Here is a 26,567-nt window from a genome sequence, read left to right as displayed (position 1 = left end):
GAGACTTGGTTACCAATAGGAGTGAAAATTTAGGAATTAAATAGTTCCATTTTTATTTTTGAACTTTGTATTAAAAACTTTCTTGTGAATGGAAGTGTGAAGACAGACAAAATGAAATAGCATCTCACTTGTGTCTACATTTCAGGATGTGGATTTTTTTTTTCCTGATAAGAATGTTCAATTTGGGAAAGTTGGCACATTCCTAACGATAGCTTGATCATTTTTATTAAATCTCTTCCCAGCAGGCTAAATGAGAAGAAGCTCCATGTTATTGGACAAACTTTAGTAAATCGTGTTAGAACTGGTTTGGGGATGCAAACCGAGGAAATCTAAAATGCCTTTCTTGTTGAATGGCACAGTTCATATTTCTTATAAAAATTTGAAGCAGTCATTGAGGAACTGGCACTTTTGCCATTTTCCTTTATGTTTTAAAATTTGGTAAAACTAAAGGCGTTTTTAAACAAAGTCATTTCCCCTTTATCCTTTTGATTTTGCTTGCTATAAGCATGCTGAAACCATCAAAGAATTCTTGTATTAGGTCTCTTTAAGAAGCTGCAAAAGTCCATTTTTTGGCAATCATAACAAAAAAGAAAAAATACTCAATTTTTATCATATAAAATGTTGGCTGGGAACAAAAGCTTCTTTCTTTCCTTTCTTCACAGCTGGAGCCTCTACAATGCTGGGTAGCCAGCTAGTTTTGCTACTTTGGTAATGAAAAGAAATTCCCTCACACTGGGACCATTCATTCCTTTGATGATAGGCACACATTGACTCTTCCGATAACTCAAAAGTGAATTCTGACATCAGGCCAAAAACAAACAAAACTCTCAGTTCTATCAGAAGTAGTTTTCTAAATCATTACATTTAAAAATCTTAATGGAGAACAAGAAGTTTTCTCTATCACACAGAAAGTTCCCTGGCTTTCATGAGCCTGAAAGAACCTATTTTAATAAGACAGTCCTCCCCAAACCTTTTTTTGTTTGCTTTTTCTTTCTTTCTGGTGTTCTTTTTTTATTTTTATTATTTTGAGAGTCTACTCTTGACATAGTTTGAAAGAGATGACTTTATTGATGACAGGGATTACCTGAATTATACTTTGTAACAATCTGAATGGTTAAAATAATGAACAATAGTTAATCAATAAAGGCTTCAATTCAAGATCTTAAGTGCTGCTGAAAAAAAATTCTTCTTGGCTATACTGCTGATGTGTACAAAAAGGGCAAAATCCAATGTCCTTGCAGACTTTTAAGTACCTTGAATATTCTTCACCTGGATGGGATTGAATACAAAAAAATTGCCAATTTACTTGCAAGGAGAAATCTGGGATTACTGGAAATACTTCAGCTATTTTAAAAAATATTATTACTAGAGCTTTATGGTTATACACAGTAGTTGGGTTCATCCCAAGAAAGTCATGTAGCATTCAAGTTCATGATCCTCCCTTTTCCCCTCCCCCCTCACATTGTTTGGGGATAGACATGAGGATGGTGGGAACAAGAGATTGAAAGAATAATTCTATAAAATGGGCCCACTGTGCTGACCCCACATGCTTTCTTTGCTGAAAAGTAATTCTCCTGCAGCACTGCCTGACCTAAGTAGACAGAATATGTCACATTCCTCAGCAAACAGGCAGGGGCAAAGGTCAGGCAGTCAGTATAGGTAATGAAGGATGGGGGTCAAAACAGGATGAAGACTAGTTATCAAAGACAGAACAGTGGGTTGCTAACAACCTCTGTGCCCTTGCCCTTGGTTACTTACATAGGGAAGAAAGAGAAGACAATGATTAAAAAGGGTTAATAATTTATAGGTCCTGGGGGGTGGCTATAAAAAAGCAAGCACTCCCCGCCAACAGGCTCTTGGCTGTGAGGGCCAACTTCTCTTTGGAGAAGTTTTTCTCTATCACTTTCTTAAATTACACTTGCTCTCTATGCTTGCCTGGGTGTCTCTCGGGTGTTTAATCTTTAATACTAGGGAACAAGAACCCATTCTCAATCTGCAATGGACTGGTAGCAGCTGGGGTCTCTCCTGGGATTGTCACCAAGGTAAGCTCCTCTGCACCTTCCATCTCTGGGCATGCATCAGCCATTGAAATTTGGTTAGTGTGACTGTCAATCTTAAAATCATGGGTGAAAACCTTCATGACATTTTATTGCTCCTAATCACCTGCCCTATGGGTCAGGCATGTTGGGCTCTGCAAAGGTTATTTCCTATCCTGGCTCAGAGCACATCTGATGCTAGTAGACAGTGGCCCCTGGTTCTGGTCTGCCTTTGGAAGCAGAAAAGGTGACTAAGGAGGGAAGCAACCTTGAGATTCTGGCCAGGGCCACTCCTTGGTGAATCTCAAAGGTTTCCTCCTTGATCTCCTCTCCTGACAGCCCTCTGGGTATCCTGTGGTAACTAGTTGACTAGGCAGTGCTCAATGAATGCCCCAGTAACACATACACCTCTGTATAAACTGACCACACTTTCCCAAGTTCATTACTCTGCAGCACTCCCCTTCCCTTGCTGATCAGACAACTCTAGCAGTTGGGAGAGGGCCATTTTACATGAAATGGTGAATAAGGAAAAGCCTAGATTCCCTTTGTTCACATGTTGAGACCTTACAAGCCTGTAGGGATTCCCCTCATTGTGGTTTCTGTGCTCCTGTGTGCCCCATTAGCTTCTTTGCTGCAGAAGGGAGACTTATACCTACACATTCCTATTTTTCAGAGATCTTGGGAGACATATTTGAACCCACCATCCTCTAGCTGATGAGGCCTCCCTGTTACAATCTCCATCTCAAAATCCTCCAGATCACAGGCCCCATACCCTTTCAATTCACCTCTTAGATTTCTCCATGAAAAGTACTTTGAGCATTTAACAACCACTAGATGTCCTCTTTGCCCTCTGGAGAGTCTTTTGGCCCACAGTGATTGAAGCATAAACTATTTATTCCCTATTGACTCTGGCCTTGCACAGACCTCTTTGACCTTGTTTAATAGAAGGAGAATTCTTACAGGCTAGGCTCACTAAATACATAGACACATGAAGCAGCAGAATACTGTAGGTTGCCCTTTGGGGCACCAAATTTGCAAATTTGATAGTGACCAGGGGAAAGCCAGTAATTGCCAATAAGTCTGTATTTCTTAGGTCTTTGGCATGTGGCAAACAAAGATCCTTACCTCCTTGCTGATGAGGCAGTATCTTGCAGGACATGGGAGTGAGAGATGGGTTTGCTGACTCTCAGGAACTCATAAGGGAGATGTTCCTAGCAGGAGCCCAAGTTCTGTTTTCTTGTATTCATATGGGAGCTTCAATCTCAATGTTTATGCCAGGGTCATCACTAGCCTGAATACTAGAAAGTTGGGGCATGGCTGACCCACAGATCCTCTAGAAAAACCACCTCATTTTCTTCTGCTTCCAAGCATGGCCTCAATACCAGCTCTCTGATGGAGAATCATAGCCAACCAAGGGGAGCATACTAAGGAGAAAATAACCCAAATCTCTGCTTCCTTTCATCCTGTAAATAGCCCACATGCTCCCCCCAATCAAATAGTGCAGGAAGCCATCCATTACTCTGAGAACAGGGTGAATTTGAGCCATAACCTGGAATATCTGGCCTCAGGAACTCCTAGTCAGATATTCACTGTTTGAGAATGCCTGAGTCATGTGGTATCCTGTGTTAGCTCACTGCTCAGGTTCAAGTACGGGCACCAGAGATGTGAGTGACCCACTAGAGTCAAATGGCCTGCTTACTCCCACCCCTATCTTGTTTTTCTCGAAGAAGCTCCTACCTGTCCCCTTTCATCTGTACCGATATAAATAAAGCAAGCACAGACTCCTTTCTTTGTTAGAATAATGGACGGCTCAATCAGTCATGTCCCTGCTTCAAAAATATTCTTGCTTTTTGTCTTTTTTCTGATATATATACTTCTTGGCTTTTATTTTGAAGCCAGCCCATCCCTCCAATGGGAACCCTTCCCTCACCCATGAGGGACATGAGTAAGTAGTTATCAGTAAGTTAGTATCCTTTATTCTGAGTGAGGCCTAGTTTTTCCTCAAGTGTTTATTAACTAATAGTAGGCTTAACACAGACAGACCAGGATTAATTCCAAGAAAGGCATCTAAGGGTTTCATGGACTCCCAGGGTAACAAGTCATATAGTAAGTGTGAATAACCTGAAGGCATGTACCTTTCTCATGACCACCCATGAAGGAGGAAAGAAGTTATGACCATGCTGGTCAGGCAGCAGTTAAATCCAGAGGTCATGGAAGGAGGAAAGAGAACTGCTGACCACCAGAGGCTCCAGGATTGGGAAAACGTCCCCTAGCCGAAGAGACAGTTCCCTGGGTGAGGCACCCATATTCTGTTCTCGTTCATTCATTTTACTTTTTTTTTTTCAGAGGGGAACCTCATCCTCAAAAGTAATAATAGGGGATGACCTAATCAAAGTTGAAAAAATGGAGATGCTTTATAATTTTCTGCATCCAAACTGGGGGAATTAAAAAAAATGGTCTCCAGGGGAAAACATAAGCTATAATAATTCACTTTCAGAGACTGGTTACAAAAGGGAGAAGAAAAAATAATAATCAAAAGTGCCCTATGAGATTTCACCTCTCAAACTCAAAATGGTAGCTTTCCTTACTCCTTAGCTTTCTGCCAGGTATCTATCTATCTAAGGCTTGCATCTGGAATTTAAACTGCATACGCAGTTGTCCAAAACTAGTTTGGAACCAGAGAGGAAAAAGTGTCACTTTTAAATTCAAGCTGATTTGGGACATAAATGACTTTCTTGTCTGCTCATACTCTGTGACTCTGCTTTCTCAATAAGTTCCCCCCTAAATGCTTGAGCACACAGAGAAAATGGAATGATTTTACATGTACAAGTTCCCTTTACCCTGAGAACACTTACTTGAGGATTTCAGGGCTTCCACATTCTTTAAATATTTGGACTGATTCTAATCTGTTCCAAAAGTGCACTCTGTTCTGATAAAGATGTTCTGTGGACTCATTTACTAGAGTAATTATAGCCATGTAATTTTTTTTTTTTTTTAGATCTTCTGTATTTTAAAAAATTCCTGTGTTTTTTGAGCTCATGGTTTTATGGTGAATTCACATTTGAGTTCTGCATGCCTAAATTAATATATTTTGTTTTGATTAGTTTTGTTATATCTTAACAATCAAAGTGTTTCCTTTTTTGCACTCTTTCTCCAACTATCTTTACTAGGAGGTAAATTACTCAAGGGAAAGCTGAAAAATCCTTGTTTCCTGTTGGTTTTCATGTGCACCTGTGTAATGTATGTGTATCTATATGTTTGTCTTTGTCTATATACCATTTATATAGTACCAAAATTGGAAGTAGATACATGAGTGTTCATAAATTAAAATATAAGAAAAAGAAAAAGGAACAGATCTAAATACCTCTTTTTTTCAGTGGGCGGGGGCAACTAGGGATTGAACTCAGGGGCACCCGACCACTGATCCACATCCCCAGTCCTATTTTGTATTTAGTTAGAGACAGGGTCTCACTGAGTTTCTTAGCGCCTTGCTTTTGCTGAGGTTGTCTTTGAACTCACAATCTTCCTGTCTTAGCCTCCAGAGCTGCCGGAATTATAGGCATGCACCACTGTGCCCAACCCCAAATACCTTTTAGTTCACATGACTTAAACTGTTAAGAAAAAGTTTAATTTAAATTAAACAGATAAGAGTAAAGATGTCTTTAAAATTACTAACCCTCAAGTTTTTCTAGGTGATTGGGCAATTAATGGAGTGTTGGTTTCTATAAAATGTTTGAAGTGTAATATCCATTGCTTCTAGAATGTTTCTTCAATTGGGAAAATATGACTTATACTGTTAACTACATTTGTCTGATATCTTGGTTTTTATAGTTAAAAATGAGTAAATTAAATATATTATAAATGGATCTCGCTGTGACCTGCATGGTGAGTGAACAGTTCTCCAATGTGGGTGGTGGGTTGGATTAGGAAAATTAGAAATTATAAGAAACAGCTAAGTGAAATAAGCCAATCCCAAAAAGCCAAATGTTTTCCCTGATAAGTGGATGATGATTTACAATGGGGGTGGGGGAGTCAGGGGTGAGAGAAGAATGGAGGAACTTTAGATTATGTAGAAGGAAATGAGAGGGAGGGGGTATGAAAAATGGTGGAATGAGACAGACATCATTACCCTAAGTACATGTATGATTACATGAATGATATGAATCTACATCATGTACAACCATAGAAATGAAATGATGTACCCTATTTGTGTACAATGAATCAAAATTCAGTCTGTAAAAAATAAAAAAAAGAAAGTTCAAAAAAAAAAAAAAAAAGAAAGAAAGACAAAAAAAAAATTATATGCGAATAGCGGGGCTCAGTGGGTAACCAGTTCTGAAGGAAACTGATTTTCTAACTAACAGTGAGACTCTGCGTGCTTTATTTTATGGGCAAAAAGCATCAAAGGAATTAATTGTGAGAAAAACCTCAAGGTAAACAAAAACAAGGTCAAACAGGAACAGCTTAATTGCGGCTTATCTACTTGCAGGATATCTTCTCTAGCTCTGGACAGCTGGCACTTCAAGGCTATTGAGTGTGCCCATATTTCTTCCACCCCAGGGCAGCAGGTGTTTGAATTCAAGGCTATTGAACCCATAAATTCCATGCCAGGCTGTAGTCTGCCCCATTAACTGTGGTCATCTGCAAATGGGCATTTCCTCTAGAACCATTGCACTGAAAGATTCTCAGAAGTGGTGTTGTCCAAAGCTATGGAGTTCAATGATTTATTTGCCTCTCCCGACCACTGGTATTAATCTTTCTAAATGTGTTTGTTAAAGGAGATATCTGATTAACTTGCAAAGTTAAAATGCTAAAGTGTCAACCTCATTTATTTAAAGGTTGACAATGTGAAACATGAAAACATTTTGCCACTTTCAGGAAGGATAGTAGAGTGAAACAGAGATTATTACCTCATGTACATATATGACTGCTTGACCAGTGTGATCCTGCAATATATATAATCAGAAAAATGAGAGATTGCACTCTACTTAAATATGATTTATCAAAATGTATAAGTGCATTCTACTGTCATGTACAACTAATTAGAACAAATAAAATTTAAAAAAATTAAAAAAAACCTCTCAGTTTGTTTGATTAATGTTTCAGATGCAATGTTGTATGGTGTTAACTGATAGTCTCATAGACTCAGGAAACAATATATGAGAACTCTGTAAAATAATATTTAAGAAAGAGACAAAAATCAGCTTCAGAAATAAAACACTTTACCTAAGATTTGTCAAGAGGTCATCTCACCTAAATTAAGACTCTGCCTCTCAACTCACTCTCTGTTAGGATGGTTCCAAAGTAGGTTAGACTTGAGTTCATTTAAAGTTAAGTTCAAAAAGATAGATTTTTTTTGTTATAAAGATTACTGTGATCTCAAACAAACTGGATATAATATATAACTAAATAAAGGTTTGGGACTATAAAAATTATGTTTCTTGATTAATAACTATTATGCAAACAAACTAAATATGTTTTTCTCTTGTCAATTACATTTTGTATTTTCATCGTAAAATTTTATGATTGTTTTCTGAGTGCTTTGCACAAATACAACTTCTAATATAACAACCTGAGTTAATTTGAGATAATAAACCATCACCTATAAGATAAAGAGAATATAAAGCTGACTTCCAGCACTAATACTGACCCCAATTAAATGGAAGGGGTAAATAACTGTAAAATTATAGACTTTGAACTTAAAACCGAGTCCTCCTTCTTCAAGACTGGTGAAATTGGCCTTCTAGATGTTTAGAACCAAAGCTTGGAGACTAAAGAACATAAAATGGTCAATAAAGAAAATAGCCAATTTTTGACTCTTGCCCTCTGAGATCAGCTTGAACCCAGGGAACAAAGGGACTTCTCTAAGGTTTTGCAACTCGGGGCCAAATGACCTCCTGATCAGTGGGATCAATGGGACCCTAGAGAACAGAATGCCAACCAATGCACCTTCTACCAAGAGGAAGCTCACTGGAGAGGGAAATTTCTCTAAGGCTTTCAAGGGAAGCCTCACTGGTCAGGAAGACTCTGACCTATCCTGACAGATGAACTAGAGAAGATAAGAGGCTTATCACAAGTTCCCAAGAGTGACCCCCTGAGGAATCTCAGCTGACTCTTAACAGTAGATAGAAATAAGATCAATTTTGAGCAGCTTGGTCTTAAACACCTGGCAGGAGAATTATAACTAAAGCATAGTCATACATGGGCATTTAAAGGGAAAGACAATAATTCCTTTAATGTAATTTAAGATGTATACTTGTGTCAGCCTCATCAAAAGTAAGTAAACCTGGAGGCCATAAAGGAAGGATTTTTAGACAGGAGTGCTTGATAAATATCAAAAAGACTGTCAGAGTCACAAGCTTTTGTGAATCAATTTGAGATCTGTAAATCTTTCTAACCTCCTACATAGTCAGGCTTGACCTGTGTTTGCTAGTATGATTATGTAGCCCAAATATTTATCTTTCATATTTGTCTAAAAGATGTAATGTGACACATAAAAATCCTAACCTTACCAAGAAAGCCCTAAGCGACAGAGATAAAGTGATCTCTACTAAACATAGAGGTAATGCCAATAGAAAAGTAATTTACAAAAATCAAATGGCATTAGATATTTTAACTACAGCTCATGAAGACATCTGTGACATTATAAAAATTAAATGCTGTGTATATGTTTCTAACAACTCTGCCAATGTTTATAAAGCCCTAGAGAGTTACCATCGTCATGGTTTTCAGAGACCAAACAATAATACCAATTGTTTTCGTGCTAATTGTTGGCAAAAAATAAAGTTTTGCTCTATTACTTATTGTTATCTTAGCATGATCGCTGCCTTATTATGTACACACCTCAACCAGTCACCCACCAACTGCCACCATGGATCTCTAGACTGCTCTGATACTAAAAACTTTAATTCTCCTTGCACTCCCTGATGGAGAACAAGGACTTTGTGTTTCCTTCCCCTAGACATCACCCCCTGTTAGCAGGAAGTAGGTGGAAAGAGTTGGCACAAAAATACCTAAAAAATTTAGGGGCCCAGAGACCTTGAAGGAGAATGTTAGAGGAAAGACATATGAGGATTGTGGGACCATGAGACTGAAAATAATTCTATAAAATTATTTATAGAATTATAATTCTGTGCTTATATAACTGTGCTGACCCCACATGATTTTTTGCCAAAAAAGCAATTCATCTGCAGCCCTGCAGGCCTAAGTGGACAGAATATGTCACATTCCTCAGCAAACTGAGGCAGGGGCACAAGTCAGGCAGTTAGTGTAGGTAATGAAGGATGGGGGTCAAAAGAGGATGAAGACTGGTTATCAAGGAGAGATTAATGGGTTGCTAACAATTAACTTTCATGCCCCTGCTGTTGGTCACATATACAGGGAAGAAAGAGTTTGGCTAAGTTCATTTAGCGTGATATTCTCCATTTCTATCCATTAATCATGGCTGAATGGTGTGTATGTGTGTGTGTGTGTGTGTGTGTGTGTGTGTGTGTGTGTGTGTATCACAGTTATTAATTCATTCTTTTATTGACAGGCATCGAGGTTGATTCCATAATTTAGCTATTGTGAATTGTGCTGCAATAAACATTGATGTGGTTGTGTCTCTGTAGTATGCTGATTTAGATTCTTTGGGAAAATACCAAGGAGTGCGATAGCTGGGTCATATGGTGGTTCCATCCCTAGTATTTTGAGAAATCTCATACTGCTTTCCAGAGTGGCTGTTCTTGTCTGCAGTCCCACCAACAATGTACAAGTGTACCTTTTTACTCACAACATCATCAGCATTTATTGTTGTTCATACTCTTGATAATTGCCATTTTGAAATTAAATCTTAGTGTAGTTTTGATTTGCATTTCCCTGATTGCTAGAGATGTTGAACATTTTTTTCTTCTAATTGTTGGCCATTTGTGTTCTTTCTTTTGAGAAATTTCTGTTTAGTTCTTTTGCCCATTTACTGATTGCGTTGTTTGGGTTTTTTTGGTGTTAAGTTTTTTGAATTCTTTTTATACTCTGGATATTAAATCCCCTTATTGGAGGGATTACTGGTTAGAATTTTCTCCCATTCTGTAGGCTTTCTCTTCATGCTCTTAATCATTTTCTTTGCCATGCAGAAGGTTTTTAGTTTGATGATATCCCACTATTGATTCTTGGCTTTATTTTGTGCTTTAAAGGTCTTTTTAAAGAAATCAGTGCCAGCATCTATATGATGGCGTGTTGATCCTATGTTTTCTTCTGGCAGTTGTAAGGTTTCTGGTCTAATTCCTTATGTCTTTGATCCAGGTCGATTTGAGTTTTGTGTAGGATGAGAGATAGTTTCATTTTTCTACGTGCATCTATCCAGTTTTCCCAGCACCACTTGTTAAAAGGGCTGTTTTTTCTCCAAGATGTGTTTTTAGCACCTTTGTCAAATGTCAGATAGCTGTAGGTTTGTGGATTTGTCTGTGTGTTTTCTATTCTGTTCCATTGGTCTTTATGTCTATTTTGTTGTCAATACCTTGCTGATTTCGTTACTATAGCTCTGCAGTATATTTTAGAGGCTTCCTGCTTCACTTTTCTTGCTTAACAATTATTTGACTATTCTGGGTCTCTTATTCTTCCAAATGAATTTAAGAATTTTTTTTTCTAATTCTGTTTGTTTTTGGTAGTATGGCCAATTTGACAATATTAATTTTTCCAAGAACATGGGATGCCTTTCCATCTTCTAAAATCTTCAATTTCTTGTTTCATTGTTCTATAATTTTCATTGTAGAGCTATTTTACCTTCTTGGTTAGATTAACTCTGGCTACCATTTGAAGGTCATTTCTCTTTTGATGACATTAAAGTTGAATCAACATCATCATAATATTTTATTTTCTGATATAAATTAGATCTAAAATGTTGTGGATAGAGATGAATTCATTTATCAAAAGATAACACATGCTAATAATGAAGCTCTTTCAATTTTACTTTATATTTTGGAATTATTTCACATCTACAGAAAAATTGCAAAAATAAAACTAATACATTGAGATTCCCCTATTATCAACATTTGACACTACTTGCTTTTTTATCTACTTGCTTTGTGCTTTTTCCTCTTTCTGTTCTCCCCTCTCTCTTTTCTCCTTCTACTTTCTATTTTTTTTTATTGTAAACAAATGGGATACATGTTGTTTCTCTGTTTGTACATGGCGTAAAGGCATACCATTTGTGTAATCATAAATTTACATAGAACAATGTTGTTTGATTCATTCTGTTATTTTTTCCCTTCCCCCCACCCCTCCCACCTCTCTTTTCCCTCTATACAGTAGTTCCTTCCTCCATACTTGCCCCCCTCCCTAACCCTAACTCTAACCCTAACACTAACCCTTCCCTCCCCCGCATTATGTGTCATCCTCCACTTGTTAGCGATATCATTCGTCCTTTGGCTTTTTGAGATTGGCTTATCTCACTTAGCATGATATTCTGCAATTTCATCCATTTGCCTGCAAATGCCATAATTTTATCATTCTTTATGGCTGAGTAATATTCCATTGTATATATATACCACAGTTTATTTATCCACTCATCAATTGAAGGGCATCTAGGTTGGTTCCACAGTCTGGCTATTGTGAATTGAGCAGCTATGAACATTGATGTGGCTGTATCTCTGTAGTATGCTGATTTTAAGTCCTTTGGGTATAGGCCAAGGAATGGGATAGCTGGGTCAAATAGTGGTTCCATTCAAAGCTTTCTGAGGAATCTCCATACTGCTTTCCAGAGTGGCTGCACTAATTTGCAGCCCCACCAGCAATGTATGAGTGTACCTTTTTCCCCACATCCACGTCAACACCTATTGTTGCTTGTATTCTTGATAATCGCCATTCTAATTGGGGTGAGATGAAATCTTAGGGTAGTTTTGATTTGCATTTCTCTTATTACTAGAGATGTTGAACATTTTTTCATATATCTGTTGATTGCTTGTAGATCTTCTTCAGTGAAGCATCTGTTCATTTCCTTAGCCCATTTGTTGATTGGATTATTTGTATTCTTGGTGTAGAGTTTTTTGAGTTCTTTATTTTTTTTTTTTATTGTAAACAAATGGGATACATGTTGTTTCTCTGTTTGTACATGGCGTAAAGGCATACCATTTGTGTAATCATAAATTTACATAGAGTAATGTTGTTTGATTCATTCTGTTATTTTTCCCTTCCCCCCACCCCTCCCACCCCTCTTTACCCTCTATACAGTACTCCCTTCCTCCATACTTGCCCCCCTCCCTAACCCTAACTCTAACCCTAACACTAACCCCTCCCTCCCCCCCCATTATGTGTCATCCTCCACTTATTAGCGATATCATTCGTTTTTTGGCTTTTTGAGATTGGCTTATCTCACTTAGCATGATATTCTGCAATTTCATCCATTTGCCTGCAAATGCCATAATTTTATCATTCTTTATGGCTGAGTAATATTCCATTGTATATATATACCACAGTTTATTTATCCACTCATCAATTGAAGGGCATCTGGGTTGGTTCCACAGTCTGGCTATTGTGAATTGAGCAGCTATGAACATTGATGTGGCTGTATCTCTGTAGTATGCTGATTTTAAGTCCTTTGGGTATAGGCCAAGGAGTAGGATAGCTGGGTCAAATGGAGGGTCCATTCCAAGTTTTCTAAGGAATCTCCACACTGCTTTCCAGAGTGGCTGCACTAATTTGCAGCCCCACCAGCAATGTATGAGGGTACCTTTCTCCCCACATCCTCACCAACACCTGTTGTTGCTCATATTCTTGATAATCGCCATTCTAATTGGGGTGAGATGGAATCTTAGGGTGGTTTTGATTTGCATTGCTCTTATTACTAGAGATGTTGAACATTTTTCCATATGTTTGTTGATTGCTTGTAGATCTTCTTCTGTGAAGTGTCTATTCATTTCCTTAGCCCATTTGTTGACTGGATTATTTGAATTCTTGGAGTAGAGTTTTTTGAGTTCTTTATAGATTCTGGAGATTAGTGCTCTATCTGAAGTATGATTGGCAAAGATATTCTCCACTCTATAGGCACTTTCTTCGCATTGCTGATAGTTTCCTTTGCTGAGAGAAAGCTTTTTATTTGAATCTATCCCAGTGGTTGATTCTAGCTTTTATTTCTTGTGCTATGGGAGTCCTGTTAAGGAAGTCTGATCCTAGACCAACAAGGTGAAGATTTGGACCTACTTTTTCTTCTATAATCTACAGGGTCTCTGGTCTGATTCCGAGATCCTTAATCCATTTTGAGTTTAGTTTCGTGCATGGTGAGAGATATGGGTTTAGTTTCATTCTGTTGCATATGGATTTCCAACTCTCCCAGCACCATTAGTTGAAGAGGCTATCTTTTCTCCATTGCATATTTTTGGCCCCTTTGTCTAGTATGAGAAAATTGTATTTATTTGGGTTTGTGTCCATGTCCTCTATTCTGTACCATTGATCTACCTTTCTATTTTGGTACCAATACCATGCCGTTTTTGTTACTATTGCTTTGTAGTAGAGTTGAAGATCTGGTATTGCAATACCCGCTGTTTCACTCTTCCTGCTAAGGATTGCCTTAGCTATTCTGGGTTTCTTATTCTTCCAGATGAATTTCATAATTGCTTGCTCTATTTCTGTAAGGTACGTCATTGGGATTTTAATTGGAATTGCATTGAATTTGTATAGCACTTTTGGTAGTATGGACATTTTGACAATATTAATTCTTCCTATCCAAGAACATGGAAGATCTTTCCATCTTCTAAGTTGTTCTTTAATTTCTTTCTTTAGTGTTGTATAGTTCTCATTGTAGAGGTCTTTCACCTCTTTTGTGAGATTGATTCCCAAGTATTTTATTTTTTTCGAGGCTATTGTGAATGGGGTAGTTTTCCTAATTTCTCTTTCTGAAGATTCATCACTTATGTATAAAAATGCGTTGGATTTATGAGCATTGATCTTGTAACCTGCTACTTTACTGAATTGACTTATGAGTTCTAAGAGTTTTCTGGTGGAATTTCCAGGTTTTTCTAAATATATAATCATGTCATCAGCGAATAGGGATAGTTTGAGTTCTTCTTTTCCAGTTCGTATCCCTTTAATTTCTTTGGTTTGTCTAATTGCTCTGGCCAGAGTCTCAAGAACGATGTTGAATAGAAGTGGTGAAAGAGGGCATCCCTGCCTTGTTCCCGTTTTTAGGGGAAATGCTTTCAGTTTTTCACCATTTAGAATGATATTAGCCATGGGCTTAGCATAAATGGCCTTTACAATGTTAAGGAATGTTCCCACTATCCCTATTTTTTCTAGTGTTTTGAGCATGAAGGGATGCTATATTTTATCAAATGCTTTTTCTGCATCTATTGAAATAATCATGTGATTCTTGACTTTAAGTCTGTTGATATGGTGAATTACATTTATTGATTTCCTGATGTTGAACCAACCTTGCATCCCTGGGATGAAACCCACTTGATCATGGTGCACTATCTTTTTAATATGTTTTTGTATGCGATTTGCTAAAATTTTGTTGAGAATTTTTGCGTCGATGTTCATTAAGGATATTGGTCTGAAATTTTCTTTCCTTGATGAGTCTCTGTCTGGTTTAGGTATCATGAGTTTGGGAGGGTTCCCTCCTCTTCTATTTTATGGAATACTTTGAGAAGTATTGGAATGAGCTCTTCTTTAAAGGTTTTGTAGAACTCGGCTGAGAACCCATCTGGTCCCGGACTTTTCTTTGTTGGTAGGCTTTTGATGACTTCTTCTATTTCAGTACTTGAAATTGGTCTATTTAAATTGTTTATGTCCTCCTCATTCAGTTTAGGCAATTCATATGTCTCTAGAAACCTGTTGATGTCTTCGAAATTTTCTATTTTGTTGGAGTATAGATTTTCAAAATAGCTTTAATTATGTTTTGTATTTCAATCCTGTCTGTTGTGATATTTCCTTGTTCATTCCGAAGTTTAGTGATTAGGGTTTTCTCTCGTCTTCTCTTTGTTAGTGTGGCTAAAGGTTTATCAATTTTGTTTATTTTTTCGAAGAACCAACTATTTATTTTGTCAATTTTTTGTATTGTTTCTTTTGTTTCAATTTCATTGATTTCAGCTCTGAGTTTAACTATTTCCTGTCTTCTACTACTTTTGGTGCTGTTCTGTTCTTCTTTTTCTAGGGCTTTGAGCTGTAGTGTTAGGTCGTTTATTTGTTGAGTTTTACTTCTTTTATTAAATGCGCTCCATGAAATAAATTTCCCTCTAAGTACTGCTTTCATAGTGTCCCAGAGATTTTGATATGATGTTTCTTTGTTCTCATTTACCTCTAAGAATTTTTTAATTTCCTTCCTAATATCTTCTGTTATCCATTCATCATATAATAGCATATTGTTTAATCTCCAGATGTTGGAATAGTTTCTGTGATTTACTCTCTCATTTATTTCTAACTTCAATCCATTATGATCTGATAGATACATGGTAGTGTCTCTATCTTCTTTTATTTGCTGACATTAGCTTTGTGGTATAATATATGGTCTATTTTAGAGAAGGATCCATGTGTTGCTGAGAAGAAAGTGTATTCGCTCTTGGTTGGATGGTATATTCTATAAATGTCCGTTAAGTCTAAATTATTGATTGTGTTATTGAGATCTATGGTTTCTTTGTTCAATTTTTGTCTGGAAGATGTGTCCAGTGGTGAGAGAGGCGTGTTAAAATCACCTAGTATCATTGTGTTATGGTCTATTTGGTTTCTGAAATTGAGAAGGATTTGTTTGACATACATGGATGAGCCACTGTTTGGGGCATAGATGTTTATGATTGTTATATCTTGCTGATTTATGCTTCCCTTAAGTAGTATGAAATGACCTTCTTTATCCCTTCTGACTAACTTTGGCTTGAAGTCCACATTATCGGAAATGAGGATGGATACTCCAGCTTTTTTGCTGAGTCCATGTGCATGGTATGTTTTTCCCCATCCTTTCACCTTTAGTCTATGGGTATCTTTTTCTATGAGGTGAGTCTCTTGCAGGCAACATATTGTTGGATCTTTCTTTTTAATCCAGTCTGCCAGTCTATGTCTTTTGATTGATGAATTCAGGCCATTAACATTCAGGGTTATTATAGAGATATGATTTGTTTTCCCGGTCATTTGGTTCATTTTTCAAATTTTATTCATTTATTTGTTTGACACAACTTGTTTCCTACTTTATTTGACAATTCCTTTAGGATAATTCCTCCCTTTGCTTGTTTGCTTCTTTGTTTTTCATCTCTTCCTCATGGAATATTTTGCTGAGAATGTTCTGTAATGCTGGCTTTCTTTTTGTAAATTCTTTTAGCTTTGTTTATCATCGAAGGATTTTATTTCATCGTCAAATTTGAAGGTAAGTTTTGCTGGGTATAAGATTCTTGGTTGGCATCCATTTTCTTTCAGGGCTTGAAAAATGTTGTTCCAGGCCCTTCTAGCTTTTAGGGTCTGGATTGAAAAATCTGCTGATATCCGTATTGGTTTCCCCCTGAATGTAATTTGGTTCTTTTCTCTCACAGCCTTTAAAATTCTGTCTTTATTTTGTATGTTAGGTATTTTCATTATAATGTGCCTTGGTGTGGGTCTGTTGTAATTTTGTGTATTTGGTGTCCTGTAAACCTCTTGAACTTGATTTTCCATTTCATTCTTCAGATTTGGGAAATTTTCTGATATTATTTCATTGAATAAATTGTTCATTCCTTTGGCTTGTTTCTCTAGGCCTTCCTCAATCCCAATAATTCTTAAATTTGGCCTTTTCATGATATCCCATAGTTCTTGTAGATTCTGTTCATGATTTCTTACCATCTTCTCTGTTTGTTCAACTTTGTTTTCAAGGTTAAATATTTTGTCTTCAATGTCTGAGGTTCTGTCTTCCAGGTGTTCTATCCTATTGGTTATGCTTTCTATGGAGTTCTCAATTTGGTTTATTGTTTCCTTCATGTCAAGGATTTCTGTTTGGTTTTTTTTCAATATCTCTAACTCTTTATTGAAATGATCTTTTGCTTCCTGTATTTGCTCTTTTAATTGTTGATTGGTGCAATCATTCAATGCTTGCATTTGCTCTTTCATCTCATCATTCAGTGCGTGCATTTGCTCTTTCATCTCATCGTTTGCTTCTCTGATCATTTTAATTATGTACATTCTGAACTCCTTTTCTGTCATTTCATCTGCCATGCTGTCATTGGGTTTTATTGATGTAACATCTAGATTTGTTTGCAGCATTTTCTTTCCTTGTTTTCTCATATTGTTCAGGTATCAGTGGACTGCTGAGATATTGCAGATTTCCTCTACTGACTTACATTGTCCCTGAAGATTTCTATATATATCCCCCCTTAGCCTTCAGTAGGCTGAAGTCTTGGAGGAAGTTGATAATGCGGTGCTCCACAAGGAATCTGCCTCTCTAGGAGTGGTGGCCTTCAGGTGGGGTATAATCCCTGCTAGTGGGCAGAGGTGGCTCCACTTGTTGACCAATGGTCATCCAAAGGGGACCTAGGCTGCGGGTTGAGGCAAGGCCTGTTTGGGCCTGAGTCTCTGGTTTTACAGTCCTTGTGGGGAAACCTCACGCGGCAGGGAAGACTCACCTGGTGGGGAGGTCTCGCTGGTCAGTTCCCTCCTAGAGGTTCCCCTCAATTTACAGCTACCGCCTGGGCTGGGCTGCCTTCCTCTGCAAAGTTCCCAGGGGCCCGGCCCTACCTCCTGGGCCTGGGAGCCTCACCCTTCACAGATGAATCTCCTTAGGCTGCCCCTCCTCAGAGAATCAGCCCGCAGGCCTGGAACCTTCGCTCCGCCCTAAGCCTGTCTCTGTGCGGCTCTTCCACCAAGAAGCCTCCTAGATCCTGGGACCCTGCTCTGCACCTAATCGCCTGGCTATGCGGCCCCTCCTCTGAGCAGCCACCTGGGGCCCCATACAATCGCTCTGAGTCCCAGAGACCCGCCACACGCCTATTCCTCCAGACAGCCGCCCAGTATTCCGGTGCGGTCACTAGGAGTCCAAGAAACTCACTGCGTGCCTCCACCTCCCACCAACCACCCGTAGCCCTGGGCAATCAATCACTCCGAGTCGAAGTGATCCTCCCCGTTCCTCCTCCTTCTCCAGATAACCCCCCGGGTGTTCAGGAGCGGTCGCTCTGAGTGTCTCTGAATCCACGTGACCCGCTGCACGGGTCCTCTGGGCAACTGCCCGGAGCTCTGGTGCGGCCACTCAAGACCAAGCGACCCACCACGCTTCTCCTCCAGGCAGCCCCCCTGTGTTCAGGAGCTGTCACTTTAAGTCCAAACAACTCACCACTCGCCTTCTCCTCTGAGCAGCCGCCTGGAGCGCTAATGCAGTCACTGCGAGTCCAAACGACCCGCCGCGCTCCTCCTCCTCCTCCTCCTACTCCTCCGGGCAGGCCCCGGTGTTCAGAAGTGGTCTGAGTCCAAACAGCTCGCCACGCAGCCCCTCCTCTGGCAACCGCCTGTAGCTCTGGTGTAGTCACCCCGAATCCAAGCGGCCACGCTCCTCCTCCTCTTCGTCCTCAGGGCAGGCCCCGGTGTTCAGAAGCAGTCGTTCTGAGTCCAAACAGCTTGCCGCGCAGCTTCTCCTCTGTCAACCGCCTGTAGCTCTGGTGTAGTCACTCCGAACCCAAGCGGCCACGTTCCTCCTCCTCATCAGGGCAGGCCCCGGTGTTCTGCGTCCACACAGCTCTCCTCGCCACTCCTCCCCTGGGCAGCCGCCGGAGCCCCAGTGGTTGCTCCGAGTCCCAGCGCTGTGCCAAGCGGCCTCCTTTACGGCGCTCCCAGTTGGCCGAGTTCACTGCTCCAGCAGGGGGAGGGGTGTCTCGCCGGCAGCTCTACTTCACAAAGTTTCCTGCATTCTGGGACCACCGTCCCATCCGGGACCCCTTCCCAACGGGTGAGAGTCACCCGGCTGATTTAAGTTGGTCCCAAGTGTCTCAATATCTCCTCTTTTGAATCCTGAGTCCTAGAGCAACATGAAATTCAGCCACCCTCTAGGCCGCCATCCTGAAACCTCCTGAGTTCTTTATAGATTCTGGAAATTAGCGCTCTATCTGAAGTATGAGTGGCAAAGATTTTCTCCCACTCTGTAGGCTCTCTCTTCACATTGCTGATAGTTTCCTTTGCTGAGAGAAAGCTTTTTAGTTTGAATCTATCCCAGTTGTTGATTCTTGCTTTTATTTCTTGTGCTATGGGAGTCCTGTTAAGGAAGTCTGATCCTAAGCCAACAAGTTGAAGATTTGGACCTACTTTTTCTTCTATAATCTGCAGGGTCTCTGGTCCGATTCTGAGGTCCTTGATCCATTTTGAGTTGAGTTTTGTGCAGCGTGAGAGATAGGGGTTTAATTTCATTCTGTTGCATATGGTTTTCCAGTTTTCCCAGCACCATTTGTTGAAGAGGCTATCTTTTCTCCATTGCATATTTTTGGCCCCTTTATCTAGTATGAGAAAATTGTATTTATTTGGGTTTGTGTCCATGTCCTCTATTCTGTACCATTGATCTACCTGTCTATTTTGGTACCAATACCATGCCGTTTTTGTTACTGTTGCTTTGTAATAGAGTTGAAGATCTGGTATTGTGATACCCCCTGCTTCGCTCTTTCTATTGAGGATTGCTTTAGCTATTCTGGGTTTTTTATTCTTTCAGATGAATTTCATAATTGCTTGCTCTATTTCTGTAAGGTACATCATTGGGATTTTAATTGGAATTTCATTGAATCTGTATAGCACTTTAGGTAGTATGGCCATTTTGACAATATTAATTCTGCCTATATTAGAACATGGGAGATCTTTCCATCTTCTAAGGTTTTCTTTAATTTCTTTCTTTAGTGTTCTGTAGTTCTCATTGTAGAGGTCTTTCACCTGTTTTGTGAGATTGATTCCCAAGTATTTTATTTTTTTCGATGCTATTGTGAATGGGGTAGTTTTCCTAATTTCTCTTTCTGAAGATTCATCACTTATGTATAAAAATGCATTGGATTTATGAGCATTGATCTTGTAACCTGCTACTTTACTGAATTCACTTATGAGTTCTAAAAGTTTCCTGGTGGAATTTCCAGGTTCCTCTAAATATATAATCATGTCATCAGCAAACAGGGATAGTTTGAGTTCTTCTTTTCCAATTTGTATCCCTTTAATTTCTTTGGTTTGTCCAATTGCTCTGGCTAGAGTTTCAAGGACGATGTTGAATAGAAGTGGTGAAAGAGGGCATCCCTGTCTTGTTCCAGTTTTTAGGGGGAATGCTTTCAGTTTTTCACCATTTAGCATGATATTGTTAATGGGCTTAGCGTAGATGGCGTTTACAATGGTAAGGAATGTACCCACTCCCCCAATTTTTTCTAGTGTTTTGAGCATGAAGGGATGCTATGTTTTATCAAATGCTTTTTCTGCATCTATTAAAATAATTATGTGATTCTTAACTTTAAGTCTGTTGATATGGTGAATGACATTTATTGATTTCTGGATGTTGAACCAACCTTTCATCCCTGGGATAAAACCCACTTGATTGTGGTGCACAATCTTTTAAATATATTTTTGGATGCGATTTGCTAAAATTTTGTTGAGAATTTTTGCGTCGATGTTCATTAAGGACATTGGTCTGATATTTTCTTTCTTCGATATGTCTCTGTCTTGTTTAGGTATCAGGGCGATATTGGCTTCATAGAATGAGTTTGAGAGGGTTCCCTCCTCTTCCATTTCATGGAATACTTGGAGAAATATTGGAATGAGCTCTTCTTTAAAGGTTTTATAGAACTCGGCTGAGAGCCCATCTGGTCCTGGACTTTTCTTTGTTGGTAGGCTTTTGATGACCTCTTCTATTTCATTACTTGAAATTGATTCATTTAAGTTGTGTATATCCTCCTTGTTCAGTTTAGGTAATTCATATGTCTGTAGAAACTTGTTGATGTCTTCGAGGTTTTCTGTTTTGTTGGAGTATATACTGTTTTCCGCCGCTTCTAACCCGGGTTGCTTCAAGCGGCTCACCACCGCTTATTGTTCTTTCAGCCCGACCAGCGGGACAAAAGACACCTACTCTTCAGAAGTTCATGAAGCAGCTTCCCCTTTATTCAGATAAGACCCTCAATATATAAGCAGTCTCATGCATAAGCAATTGTAACCAGATATGTCCATCCAATTCTGTTAAAGGTCAAACGATCACTAGCTCAAGCATACATGTAAAGTATATCTGTCCACGCACTAGGTGGCTGAACTGATTATCATACAGCCAATTGTAAATGCTTCCTGCCTTTCTCCAGGCATAATCAGGATGCCGTTTGCTCTCTGCCAGTCGCCATCTTTAGATGCACGTGGCGTAACCCTGGGCCCCGGGTCTCGCCCGCCGTAAGTATAGATTTTCAAAATAGCTTCTAATTATGTTTTGTATTTCACTCGTGTCTGTTGTGATATTTCCTTGTTCATTCCGAATTTTAGTAATTTGCATTTTCTCCCTCTTTCTCTTTGTTAGTGTGGCTAAGGGTTTATCAATTTTGTTTATTTTTTCAAAGAACCAACTATTTATTTTGTTAATTTTTCTGATTGTTTCTTTTGTTTCAATTTCATTGATTTCGGCTCTGATTTTAACTATTTCCTATCTTCTACCTCTTTTGGAGTTGATCTGCTCTTCTTTTTCTAGGGCTTTGAGCTGTAGTGTTAAGTCATTTATTTGTTGATTTCTACTTCTTTTGTTGAATGCACCCCATGAAATAAATCTTCCTCTCAGTACTGCTTTCATAGTGTCCCCTCCTTCTACTTTCTTAACCATTGAGATTTAGTAATATCATGATGTAGATTTCTCAAAAATGCTTGGAATTTGTTTTGTACAAATAGAGATTCTCTTACTTAACACAGTGCAGTTATAAACCTCAGTACATTTAACAATAATGCGATATTTTTATCAAATCTATCATTCATCTTCTAATTTGTCATCTGATCTAATAATATCCTATATAACATTTTTTTTTTCTCTTTGGAGTACAGGAACCAGGCATTGCATTTAGTTGTCATATTTTTGTGACTTCCTTTAGCCATCCCCTTAACAGATAGGCTGGAGCCTATTAAAATATATTTAATGGTGAGTTATTAAATAAGTTTCAGATAAAATAAGAAACAGGACAATAAGGTTACCATTTTTAAAATATATACAATTTCATGAAAGGACACAGCCTGGAAGTTAAGAAAAAGAGAAGTAACAAATGGTGTAAGTACTGAAATAAAGAATTAGAGCTAATATTATTTCCAGATTTTATACATTGAAATTCCAAAATTGGGTAGAAACACACAACTAGAATTTATAAATGATTTTGAGGAAGTCATTGTGTAAATTAAACATTCAAAAACAAAAACTATGTTATATATTAAATTAAAGCAATGTAACATGAAATTAATAACATAATAGCAACTATGTTATCATTAAAAATTAAATGTTTTGTGATGTAACTGGTTTCCATATAGGAAATGACTATTTTACTTATTTTTATTTTTAAAATTTTTTATTGGTAGTATATTTTGACATATTATACATATATGGAGTATAAATTATTCTAGTTTGGATCCCATTCTTGTGGTTGTACATAGGTGGAGTTACAATGGTTGTGTATTTGTATATAAACATAGGAAAGTTGTGTTCATTTCATTCTACTCTTTCCTATTCCCATCCCTTCTCCCTTCCCTTCATTTCCCTTTGTCTAATCCAATGAACTTCTATTCTCCCCTCCCTACCCCTTACTGTGGTTAGCATCTGCATATCAGAGAGAACATTCAGCCTTTGGTTTTTTGGGTTTGGCATCTCTGGCTTAGCATGATGTTCTCCAACTCCATCCATTTACCAGCAAATGTCATAATTTCATTCTTCTTTATGGATGAGTAATATTCCATTGTGTATATGTACCACATTTTCTGTTTCCATTCATTTGTGTATCAACTCTTTCTTGAAAATAAAATTCCATTAAGTAGAAATAAAATCGATGTTGACAGAAAATAGATCAATAATTGCCTAGGGCCATGGATGAGATGGACTTTTTATTTTAAAAAAGGACCCTAGTTGTAGTGATAGAAATATTTGTGTTTTGGATTTGGTTGTGGTAACAGAGGGAGTTACCGATGGTTAACACTCACTGAGTTGTGTACGAAATGTGACTGCATATTATTGCATTTAAATTATATTTCTTTTAAAATTAAATAGGACAAGAGCAAATGGAGATGAAAGAAAGAGGATACATAGATAAAATAGCAGAAGGAATTGAGCCATGAAATCTCAAACGGTGAACCATCGTATTTTAAAAACATATGAAAACAATTGAGAACAAAATTCTGAATTTAAAAAACTACCTGAGTTAAGCTGCATTCTGAAAGTTTAGGAAAATTATAAACAGAAAATAATGAAACCAAACCTTTCCAAATGTGTTGTAAAACAATGTCTTCTTTCTAGCTCAAATGCAAGGAATAGAACCTATAACTAGAATACAAGATAAACAAAGGCATAATAGAGAAGGAACTTCACCTTGTAATTCTCCCTTATGACTCTGACAAGGTAGACAAGGGAATCTTCTACCTGTTGTCCTTGTGCGTTTAGTTCTTAATGGTAGATACACTGCCATGTCCAGTGCAATGATTCAAGTGACAAAAGTGACCATTTTATCAGTAGCTTGATTCTCATCCAGAGAGCAGGCCTGAAACCTCAGCATTTACATGAGTGACCCAAGTGGTCTGATTAGCAAGCAGAATTGGTTTTTACAGTATGCATCCCTAAAGAGCAGTCTGCTTGTTTTCCAAGTTGCAGACAAGGTGTCTAGAACATTGTTAAAAGCCCAACAATAAATAAAAATATTTCAAGACTCATCAAGCGGCACATTGCCCAGAGTTATGAGAAGGGTCTTGACTTTCACCCCTGGAGCATAGCAACCACACTTTTGACTTTGCATAGCTGGGAGGGACACCACTGGACTCCAGCTAACCTGAACCTTCAGAACTTACACCCACATAATTTGGGGACCTTTGTAAATCATGAATTCATTGATGTGGGAGGTTTATTTCAGGTCCTAGACTGGAGATAGCTGTCACTTTTTTTTATGGAAAACTGAGATGTCGCTCAGGTCAAGCCACTTGCCTTCTTGAATATACATACCATTTTGATTGATTATTGAGGTCTTTTTGACCCTGATTACATGTTTAATCATTGAATCTGAGTAAAATGGGAGTATCAGATCAGAAAGCCACAAGTTTCCTAGGGTCAGGCATTGAAGTTTAGGAGAGCTCAGTCATAGATCAATAGCTACTTTTCAAAAAAAGGGCTACTTTAGGAGGAGGCTGAAGAATTCAAATTCCCAAGGAATGTTTGAGGTGGTGGTAGCCTTTTTGTTGTCAGAGGCTCCAAGTGACAAAATCATTAGTAATGGCACCTGTGGCTCATAGGACCTGAGAGTTGAGGGACCCTCAACCCTGAGAGTTGAGGTAGAGTGTGGATCACAGCTGGCCGCACAGCTTCCAATTCAGCCTTGTGTTTGAGTCTCACCACAAGTTTTCCCCAAATTCTACCATTTGAATTATTTTTCTTTTTCTAGCAGAAAAAGATCAATGCACACACTTCTGGGGTTAAAATTGCTGCAGGGAGTTTGTTATTTGGTCACGAGTGTGGTGCATGCAGGGCGGAGGGGGAGGTCTGTCTGCAGGGATGGTTGGAGAAGTAGGGGGCTTACTTTTGTCTTTGCCACCCACCTCAATAGTGGAGCTGCCTTCTTCATCCCCAAACATCTCCCAGCATCTGAGGCTCTTTCTTTTTGTCCCTACCTGAGCTGCTTTATTTTGTCCTGCAGTCCTTGATATTTTGATCAATATATTTGTTATACATCACAGTACAATCAATTTCCCAAATCTTAAGGTCTTGAAAAAAATAAAATGGCTTACCTCAGAGTCTTTGGTCAGAAACGTGGGTGTGGTTTAGCTGGATTCTTTGCTTCAGAGGCTGTCACAGACTGTAATCAAAGTATCAACCAGGCTGTGATTATAACTTGACCTGACTGAGGAAGAATCTGCTTCTAAGTCTGACATGTAGAGGTTGGCAAGATTAGTCCTTTTCAGGTTGTTGGACTGGGTTGTTAGTTCCTGGGCTCCAGATGAGAACTGTCACCCTGAATTGCACCTCAATTTTATCCTGGTAAGACATAAAACCATCAAGATCTGAAAAACTGATTACTTAACAATATATAACTAATGTATCAGTCACACTGTGCCCAAACTTCAGTGTTTTAAACTACTAAGTTTGTGACAACTTGTCATACAGTGATGAGAAACCAATGCAAATAGCTAGGATAGTGGGGATGCCCTCACCTGTTCCCAATTTGGTGAGAACATTAGCTATTGAATTCCAGGAAGTTTTCTCATGCCTCTTAACCCTGTCTCGTGAGACACCTTGTCCTGTATCTTCCAGACAGATGACTCTGTTACCATGTTATCCTTATTTCCCAAAGTGTCAAGAGCTATGGGGGGGGGGGGGCTCAGATTTTACTGTATTTGCAAACTCTCAAGCTAGCCTGTTATTGGATGCTAGTGAAAGAAACAAAACTCCTGGATCAAAACCAAAGGACTTCATTATTCATAGCAGAAGCAGAAGCCAAAGCTTCACATTGATCAGCATTGGTTGATATTGACTTCTCAGGTTCCCTGAGTCCTGTGCCGTGAAATAAGTGAGGCCCAATTCCATGCTATCACATTGTGGGTTTGTGCCAAAGCTTAAGAACACTGAACTTAAGGAACCTACCACTTGTGGTAGTGGCAATGAACCTGCTCTGTGACTGTATTCTTCAAGGTAGTGCAAACTTAAACCTGAGAAAAATTCTGGGTATGGAGTGATGAGTGCCTTGCATCCTTGACATCCTGTCTAGATGTCCCTCCCAATGAAAATATAAGGAGCAGAGAGTAAATATTGCCATACTGACTGAAGAGAAATAGAAAGTGAAAAAGAGGAAAAAACTAAAATCTAAACTGAAGGAAGAATGATATTTAATGCTTCAAAAGTATCTTTTTTACTAAAAAAGCACAATACAGAAATAAAGAAGCTCCTGGAAAAAAACAGGGGTTAAAAAACCCAGAACAAATACTAATTAGTAATTATAACAAGAAACTTTCCTGAAATTATTTTAAAAGAATTGAAACTTCAGAAAACTTCACATTGAAAGAGCACACATTATGTACCTGAGGAATTTTTTTTTTTTTTTTACTTAGAATGATCTTAACCAAGACATATTGTAAAATTACTCAACTTCAAAGAAAAAAGTCCTTTGAACTTTTCATCTGAGAGACCATACAGCTTATGAGGGATAGGAATTTGGTTAATTGTCAGACCCTTATAAATGGAGGAAAATATATATGATACATAAAGAAAGAAAATATGAACCAAGGATTTTGTTTTTGGCAGAATTCACGTTCAGGTGTAAAGAACATAAAGCGTTTTGACGTACTGTATTTTAAAATTATTATTCCCATAGGCCCCTCCTAAAGAATCCATGAGGGAGAAATTGCTTCTGATGAAATTACTAGAGAGATCTCAACATATGGGCTGGTGATAAATTT

The 26,567-nt window shown here is 38.4% G+C and overlaps 1 protein-coding gene across 6 annotated transcripts in view; it reads left to right on the top strand.

Annotated features, from left to right (window-relative positions):
* Window positions 1–1,903: 1,903 nt before the first annotated feature.
* PATE2 (prostate and testis expressed 2) overlaps window positions 1,904–26,567 on the top strand; it is a 64,302-nt gene continuing 39,638 nt past the window's right edge. For 3 of the 6 annotated variants that reach the window (XM_079105508.1, XM_079105509.1, XM_079105507.1), the window contains exon 1: window positions 1,904–2,042. In XM_079105508.1, the coding sequence (XP_078961634.1) occupies window positions 1,928–2,042 (115 nt within the window). In that variant the 5' untranslated portion in view covers window positions 1,904–1,927. Of the gene's footprint in view, window positions 2,043–24,956; window positions 25,153–26,251; window positions 26,557–26,567 lie in introns of those variants that run through there. The other 3 variants (XM_079105510.1, XM_079105512.1, XM_079105513.1) reach the window with 3 other exon arrangements.

This window comes from Sciurus vulgaris, assembly GCF_902686455.1.
Source record: "Sciurus vulgaris genome assembly, chromosome: 11".
In the NCBI taxonomy this organism is placed as follows: domain Eukaryota; kingdom Metazoa; phylum Chordata; class Mammalia; order Rodentia; family Sciuridae; genus Sciurus; species Sciurus vulgaris.
Note: the sequence above shows the minus strand (reverse complement) of the source record. Positions and strands in the feature narration are given on the sequence as shown.